Source organism: Hylobates moloch, unplaced genomic scaffold (genome assembly GCF_009828535.3).
Source record: "Hylobates moloch isolate HMO894 unplaced genomic scaffold, HMol_V3 SCAFFOLD_15, whole genome shotgun sequence".
In the NCBI taxonomy this organism is placed as follows: domain Eukaryota; kingdom Metazoa; phylum Chordata; class Mammalia; order Primates; family Hylobatidae; genus Hylobates; species Hylobates moloch.
The window spans coordinates 12,948,264-12,956,942 of NW_026652290.1; the positions used below are offsets into that span (position 1 = coordinate 12,948,264).

At 45.7% G+C, this 8,679-nt stretch overlaps 2 protein-coding genes across 2 annotated transcripts in view; one reads left to right on the forward strand and one right to left on the reverse strand.

Moving 5' to 3' along the window:
• The window catches only part of ARSG (arylsulfatase G), a 186,525-nt gene extending 184,845 nt beyond the window's left edge, over positions 1-1,680 (forward strand). Inside the window, exon 13 of the mRNA XM_032177839.1 lies at positions 369-1,680. The gene's annotated coding sequence lies outside the window, so the exon portion shown is untranslated. The remainder of the gene's footprint in view (positions 1-368) is intronic.
• Positions 1-7,142, reverse strand: part of WIPI1 (WD repeat domain, phosphoinositide interacting 1) — a 36,994-nt gene extending 29,852 nt beyond the window's left edge. The window contains exons 1-3 of the mRNA XM_032177844.2: positions 6,986-7,142; positions 2,587-2,669; positions 407-576 (exon numbers count right to left, since the gene is read on the reverse strand). Of these exons, the coding sequence (XP_032033735.1) occupies positions 407-576; positions 2,587-2,669; positions 6,986-7,065 (333 nt within the window). The 5' untranslated portion in view covers positions 7,066-7,142. The remainder of the gene's footprint in view (positions 1-406; positions 577-2,586; positions 2,670-6,985) is intronic.
• Positions 7,143-8,679: the final 1,537 nt, after the last annotated feature.

Genomic DNA, 8,679 nt, shown 5'->3' on the forward strand with positions numbered 1-8,679 from the left:
AAGTGGTATTGCCCCACCATCTGCAATGAATGCCACTATCCGGGGCAAAACCAGAAGAGTCGCTCCTCTGATTTAAGGTGCTCCTGCGGTGGCCCATGGGACTGTCCAAGCCAGAGCTCTGACCCATCCCTGCGGTGCCCAATCTGTACCCTAGGGAGAGAGTGCAGCCTACCAGTCAGGGACCAATGTTCTGGAAACATGAGCCAGAGGTCTAGGGAAAACAACGTTACAACCAGCACCTGGAGTAGACTGTTTACAATACCCCCAGGACACGGGGCCTGAGTGTTAAAATTCTCATTAGAATTGGAAGCTTGTTTTACAGACATTGATCTTGAAAGATGTCCATCTTTTTCTTTGGCTCCCATTAGCAGAAGCTTTGAAACCCTGAGGGATTTCCCCCACTTACTTGCCGGTTCAGCCTTATGGACAAGATGTTGCTGGAGTAGCTGTAATTACAGATCTCTGTGCCTTTCTTGAAGTGATACACGTTCATCTGCCGTGGTTTTGTGTGACTGACTACCACCACCAGGCTGCTGGAGAAGAGGCGCTCCACGATGTAGACGTCCGGGATTTCATCTGGGAGGAAAAGCAGCCGGGAGGTTACATGGATGGATCACTTCCAAAAAGGATTCCAGCCTCCATGACACTGGGCCCGGCGCAGGCCAGGTTCCAAAGGTTCTCCAGGTCTTGCCGGCCAGGCGCCCTCTCTGAGCTTGCATTGACAGTGATCCACCATGCCCCCCACCCTGCCAGGTGGCTTTTTACCCTCTCCCAGGGAGCACTTTCAGAGTCCTTTCCAAATATCTAAAGTAAAGAAAACACTAGTGGCCTGGCACGGTGGCTCACGCCTATAATCCCAGCACTTTGGGAGGCTGAGGCAAGAGAATCACTTGAGGCCAGCCTGGCTAACACAGCAAAATCCCATCTCTACTAAAAATATTTTAAAAATTCGCCAGGTATGGTGGTGCACACCCGTAATCCCGGCTACTCGGGAGGCTGAGGCAGGAGCATCACCTGAACCCAGGAGGAAGAGATTGCAGTGAGCCGAGATCATGCCACTGCACTCCAGCCTGGGCGACAAGCAAGACTCCGTCTCAAGAAAAGAAAAAGAAAACACTAGTGACTAGACTGCAAAGTCAGAGCAAAGGCAGACAGCTGCCTCTGAGGCTGGCTGAGTAGAAGAATCTCCCCTCCAGACCCTAGGGCTCCACTGTTTGCTGTGTCAAACATGTTTGGAATATTTGAACAATTTTCATCTACCCTTTCCCTGAGAGATTTCAAAGGCGTGACTTCTCAGTTGGGAACCTCTGCTTCAGAATTCTTCTTGTCCTGCTAGAGGGGTGCCGACATGGGAGGGGACAGTAACACAGTTAAATCTGTACTCCCCCTACCCCCCATCTTGCTGTGCTCCCTGGATCTCTTTCCTGCTGAAAACCATCTGGACATCAGTATTATGACAAGGAAAGTACTTCTGTACTCAGGAAGAAGTTAGTTAATGACCCTCCCGAGCTCAAAGGTTATGGCTTTGATGTCTTTCTGAGCATGTTCTTTTCATATGTGTGCCTTTCTTCCACTTGGAAAAGGCCCACGGGGAACTATGTGGGACACAGAGCAAAAAATTCACAAAAATGGTATAATAAAGAGAACATCTTACAAATAAAGTAGGAGCCCAAAATATTATTTACTGAACCACTTTCTTTCCAGGAAACTGAAAGGTTGTATATTGTTTGCTATTATGATGGCATAAACTATCACCCTGAGAAAATAAGGAAGTCACATTTCTAGTGAATTATTTACAGTGTTCACTAGATGTGCTTCAACATCATTGACATGGGCTATGTAAATAGGATACTGTTGCCTTCTTCAAACAAATACTTCCATAACTGAATGAATGTTATCAGCATCTTACGGTGCCAATATAATGGCAAAAAATAAGTCACAAGTGGCTGGGTGAGGTGGTTCACATCTGTAATCCCAGGACTTTGGGAGGCCAGAGTGGGCAGATCACTTGAGGTCAGGAGTTGGAGACCAGCCTGGCCAACATGGTGAAACCCCGTCTCTACTAAAAATACAAAAATTAGCTGGGTTTGGTGGCGTGCGCCTGTAATCTCATCTACTTGGGAGGCTGAGGCAGGAGAATCACTTGAACCCAGGAGGTGGAGGTTGCAGTGAGCCAAGATCGTGCCACTGCACTCCAGCCTGGGTGACAGAGCAAGACTCCATCTCAAAAAGAAAAAAAAAAAAAAGAAAGAAAATGTCACACGTGTCCTTTAGGTTTGACAAGTATAAAAATTAATGACTGTGCATATAAGCATGTGAAAAAGTCTCTATAATATGATTTCACACAAATAATTTCTTCTATAAAAAGAAAATGTTACTTAAACTGTTGCCAGATCTTACTAAGTGCTTGTGGTTTTAAAGCAAGTAGTGGCAATGATCTCTATTTAAATCTGAAAAATCTTGACTCCCTAAGTCTGATGGTTAAGGAAGGGAAAAATAGGCAGCTTGGTAGCACCACAGATTAAAGCCTAGAAGGAGGCTCTAGTTCTCCTGCAGATCCCTGAGGTCTCTCTCACACACACTTACTGCTTCCGTGGACTTGATCCAGCTGCTCCACAGAACTCAGAGAAAACAGCTTATACCCGGCTTTAGTTCCAATTGCTAGGGATCTGTGGAGGATAATGACAGCATGGGAATGACGACAGGTATTCTAACAACAGATCTGTCTGCAAATAGATACCTTTTGCCCCCTAGCCTCAGGAGTACAGGTAAGCAAGCATCTGCAGGAGCTTAGATCCTTGATAACTTCCTAAACGGCGACGCATGCCTTGACAGGCAGGAAGAGTAACAGAAAAGAAGAAAAAGTCAAAGGCAACTTAAAAAAAAAAGTGAAATGATCAAGGGGCATGAAACTGCATGAACTCTGTCACCAACAAAATGTCAAATCTACCAGACATGTTTTTCCCACTGGGCAAATAGGAAAAATTGAATATTTAAGAATATTCATAATAGCTGAAAGCTCTACCTCCAACACAACGAGGGGGCCTTCTTGTTGTCTGAGAGGCACTTTAGCAGATAAATCAGGTTTTCTTTCCTTCATTACTTTGTTTGTTGCTTATAAGAAGAAACATGCTTTTCTTTTCTTTTTTTTTTTTTTTTTGAGAGGGAGTCTTGCTCTGTCACCCGGGCTGGAGTGCAGTGGTGCCATCACAGCTCACTACAACCTCTGCCTCCTGGGTTCAAGCAATTCTCCTGCCTCAGCTTCCCCAGTAGTGAGGATTATAGGCATGCACCACCACGCCTGGCTAATTTTGGTATTTTTAGTAGAGACAGGGTTTCACCATGTTGACTAGGCTGGTCTCGAACTCCTGGCCTCACGTAATCCACCTGCCTAAGCCTCCCAAAGTGCTGGGATTACAGGTGTGAGCCACCGTGCCTGGCCTAAGAAATACACTTTCATAGTAGGCATAGTAGGTCGTTAGTAGGTAAAATTTAATAGATGCTTCCTTTCATCAGTTTCCAGAAAAATGTGCTGATACTTCATACTAGTAGCTCTCACACCTGGATGTACATTAAACTCAGCTGGGAAGTTTAATTGGATTTTCTTTTAAGTTCAAGTACTCTAATGAGCAGCCAAAGTTGGAGAACTCTGCTTTCTACTATGTCCTACAAAGCAATCATCACAACCAACAAACAAAATACAAACTAAACATTTATCTGGGACAATCAAAATGCCTCTTTAAAAAAACCTGGTTCTCTTAATTTTTCATTTTTCAATGAGGAGATAAAGATAGGATGTGAATCCAGATTTTCTTGGCCTTGTGTTGAAAGTAAACATCAAAGTCAACTTTGTTCAGCAGCTGGGAATCTCCACCCAGCTCTTTCCAGCTGTGCCCTCCGCACCTAAGTGATGAACAGAATCTGACCCGGAGCACACTCACAGAAGTGTGCTTCTCCGGAAGGCAAGGTGAGATTCACTCTTTACATGGAAGCGTATACTAAAATAAGTAACTTACTACTACAAGCCTGGATGGCCAAGGCTCTTGTTTCACTAGCCTAAAAAAGAGAAGGTCACATGATTTTCCCTGGAATTTTTTTCCCTACCCAAACATTTGTTCTTCCCTGGGACACAAGGATAGGGCAACTACAGTAAACTTTTAATCTGCAAGGTAGCTGGTGACGTCTCGCAGCCCTCCAACCTGCTAAGCAGCTAAACTGGTGGGTTAGACATTTGCAGCTGTGCACTTAGAACTGTCATTTAGTACCTAGACTGAGGTATTCATGATGACAAACAGCAACTGGAAAAGTAAGCCCAGAGCATCTTAAAACTTCAAAATGTATTTTGTAGTGATTATTGTGTTTAAACTTTCTTCACATAAACTTTGTCACATAAATATAGATGTGTTTGGCTGCGAATTGAGGTTTGTAAAGTTTGCAAGTAAGGAAAGAAATACTGTAACTAGAGTCTTATAACATTAATACAAAGTGATAGCAATTTAAAGTAATTTTCAAACATAAGCCCTGGTCCTGGACCAGAAGAATTCTACATATGAGAAAATCACACAGTGATGTTTTATGTGATGTTTTAGATGATTGATCAATGGCCACAAGAGACTCTGAATCAAGGAGTTTAGACTTAGACCTTATTTCATCCATAAGGTCTTTCTGTAGAAACAAAATTCTAATCACCACTCATGGAAACAGAGCTTGGGACAAATATTTATCATTAATCAAATTTAAAATGTACCCAAAATAGGCTGGGCATAGTGGGTCACATCTGTAATCCCAGCATTTTGGGAGGCTGAGGTGGGTGGATCACTTGAGGTCAGGATTTCAAGGTGGCAAAACCCCGTCTCTACTAAAAATACAAAAAATTAGCTGGGCGTGGTGGTACACATTTGTAATCCTAGCTACTCGACAGGCTGAGACAGGAGAATTACTTGAACCCTGGGAGGCAGAGGCTGCACTGAGCCAAGATCACACCACTGCACTCCAGCCTGGGTGACAGAGCAAGATTGTCTCAAAAAAAAAAAGTACCCAAAGTGTATAGCACAAGTACCAAGCACGAAGTATGAGCGTAGGGGACTGGTAAGGGTTTGCTGTTTTCACCTACCTTCTTTGGAAATACTGGATCCCAAATTCAGCCTACATTTATAGAAAAAGACATGGCAATACACCTAAATGTATTCAGTAAGGGGCTTGACTTATTTTAAAATCCAGTGTCATACCCTTTGTGGCTCAAAGCAACTGACTGTGACAAGAACTTTTATTTATAGGCAAGGCAAAGCTGCCCAGCAGAGCCTCCATCCAAGAAAATAAAACTAACAGTAAGGAGTAAGGAAATTAACTTTCAAAGCACCCTACAGTTTTGAAAATAACATTCTTACTCAATTTCTGTAGAAAGCTGGGATTTTGCGTTATTTAATGACTACAGTATAAATTAACACCCTTTTTGTCAAATCTAATAATGTTACAAAGCAGAATTTAGAACATTTACTACTTATAAGCAAACTAACCCCCTTTCTTAACTTGTGTTCAATTGGGAAGGAAAACATCACCCAGGCATTTCAACAGCCATGCCCTCTTGCAAAATGTTTCTTACAAAACATCAGGATTTTATCTATACCAGCATTTTTATAAACTGCAGGTCTCAACTCATGAGTGAATCCTAAAACGCAATTCAGTGAGTCACAAGCAGCTTAGAAAAAAAAGGAGATAGAAAATTGCACATGATATTTTTGTGAATAGTGTATGTGTTATGGGTATTGGGTAATGTTGCAATACGTATTTCTTATTGCGGATTGTGGTCAAGAAAAACTTTAAAGTCACTCAACCAAGCTGTAGAGCTACTCGATTACACGATTACACAAATGGTTTTTTCAAACAAAGGCATATTGTTCAGCACCGGGTGTTTTTAAACAGAAACATAAAGGGAATGGAAGCCAGGGTGGCTAATGGTACATAATGGCCTTAATTACACCACTGAAGGATCAATATTAGCATAGCTCAGTCACCAGCAGCCAAGGCACAGAAACTGGTACAGCAGGAAGTGGGAAACTGGGAATCGGTCATCCCCGCCTGATGCTCAGGGTGCGCATTCCAAAAAGATGATTCCATATGGTCCCCAGGGCTCGCTTCCATGAAAATAGGGAAAAAAACAGGCGTTTGCCTGTAAGTCACAGAATCCTGCAGATGCCTGAAACACACTTTAGCAAATCCCAGCTCCCTCTCAAAGCCCAAATGTGAACATCAAAGTAAAACATGAAAAATCCACTCAAAAAACAACAGGGTGGAGCTCCTGTTTCCTGGAGAGAAAGCAGTCTGCGCCCGGGAAAAGAGTCTTGGACTCCGAGAAGGAGATCCTGCCTGGCTGGGTGGGCGATGTGAAAACAGCCAAAGAAATCCAAAGATTTCTTCCATCCAGAGCGGGCAGGCACGATGCCCTGCGCCTGGGATGGGACAGGGGCTGGCCTGGCCGCAGGGATAGGCTGCCTCTTTGTCCGAGGCCCTGCCCAGATGCCACGTTGAGATGCTCAAGGACAAATGGGAAAGTTTTTCCTGTACTCTCATCTTCCTGGGCCCCAACTACAGAGTCCTGGGTCAACTTGCAACTTCCTCTCCTTTCTCATCTCTTTGTTTTGGCCACTGTCTCTCTTCCCCAGACACCCACTTTGGTCACCGGCTTTCCCACCGCCCCGCTCCCCCCATATTCCGTGGCCCCCGCAGCCCCACGACTCCCTTTGCGAACTCCCTGCTTTCACCCTTGGCCCAACCTTCTGGCTCTGGGAGGACACTGGGAGTGGGGTGGGGCAAACCCCACTGCAGGGATACGGGTATAACAAGATCCCAACGCGTCCGAAGCAGCCACCGGCCCTCCCGCCGAGGCCGCCTCGAGGCGCAGGCCACAAGCTGCGCTCAGGACGACACCCCTGGGTCCTGACACTCTGTCCCCCACCTCCCTGGCAGGGGCCGAGTTGCAGCTTACGTGCAGTCCTGGTTGAAAGAGAAGCAGCTGAGCGCCGACTCAACCCCGCCCGGGGGAGCGTCCGCGGCCTCGGCCTCCATCGGGGGCTCGGCCAGGGAAGCCGCAGCTCGGAGCCGGCGACAGCCACCTCAGCAGCCCGCCCGCGCCGGCTCCACGGGCCGGGTCGCCGGTCCTGCCCCGCCCCTACCCCGCCCCGTCCCCGCCCAGTCCCCGGCTTCGCCCCGCCCCTCCTCGCCCGTCCGGCTGGTCCCGAGGACCAGAGCACCTGACAGGGCGGGGCCCCTGCCTCCGGCCACCATTGGCCACGAGCCCAAGCCGCGGCTGGCGGGCACCGCCCCCCTTGGCCAATCCGTGGCAGCTGTGGGCGGACTCGCCCGGCTGGCGACCCGCCCCTGGCTTCGTAACGCGGCTCTCCATTGGACAAAGGCGCGTGACGCAAAGGCAGCAGGCCCACGTGGCGGTGTTTTCATTGCCGGAGCCGCCCAGCTGGGAGGGAGAGGGAAGAACGAACGCGTCTGGGGCTAGACCTGCTGGTTTCAGTCCGGTAACTGCGTCGGGGCCGCCGCAAGGGTGACAGGAGGACGCGCTAGTTCCCACCCCGCCCAGACCCCTTGCCATGTGTAACTCTGCCTATTAAACTTACAGAGTTTAGCAGAGAGCGTTAGACTCCAAAGCCCCACCCTTTTGTCGAGTCCTCAGGCTGCATTGAGAGAAGCTCCTGAAATGGGGCTGCCTCAGTCAGAGAGATAGCAAGTTATCTTATCCATTGCCGAGCGGCTGAGAACCCTCACTGCTTGCCAAGCGCGCCGTACTGACTATGTATGTCATCTTGAATTCTTATAAAACTTGTGTGGAAAATACGATTGTGCTCAATATACAGAAGAGGCAACTGAAGTTCCAAAGCTAAACAATTTGTCTAAAGTAACAATAAATGGTAGAATGTGTATTTGCTTTCAAGACCTGTGCACTAAATAACTGCTAAATAGTAATTTGGCAAGACCTATCTGATCTGTAGCTGAAAAAAATGAAAGTGTGTGTAGGGCAGTGTAGTTTATGAAAGGGGTAACGTCTTGAAGATATAGCACAATTCAAACTCACATAATTCGAGATAAACCTTGACAAAGAATCTCTTTTTAAAAGCTAAGTACTGTACATGTTTCCATGCGGAATTACTGTCAATACGGTTTATGAATCAGGAGCTCTGCCAGCTTTGGATTGTATAACTGCTGATGGATTTTTAATTCATTTTTTCAAATTTTGAGATGATATTTTAGTTATTGTTATATGACAGTGTCTCGAATCAGCATAATTCAAATTTATTAGGTTGGTGCACAAGTAATTGCAGTTTTTCCCATTTCCCACTTTTAATACCTAGTTTATGACAAAGCTATATATATATATATATATATATTTTTTTTTTTTTTTTTTTTTAACCTTGGACCTAGAATAGATGAGCAAAGGGCACTATTTCACCTAAACCTTTCTGGTTGGATTTCCGGTTTGTGTTTTCTGAGATGCAAATGTAACAGTTTCTTTTCTCAACTTTATAATCTTTTTCTCTCCACTGATGTAAAAAATAGTTCAGCTCATAGATTCACAGATGTTATTGCTCTTTGGCTGATTGTGAGGTGTCGTATAAACTATCAGAAGTGAATGGAACTGCTGTTTAGATACTCTGTGCCATTTTTGTAACC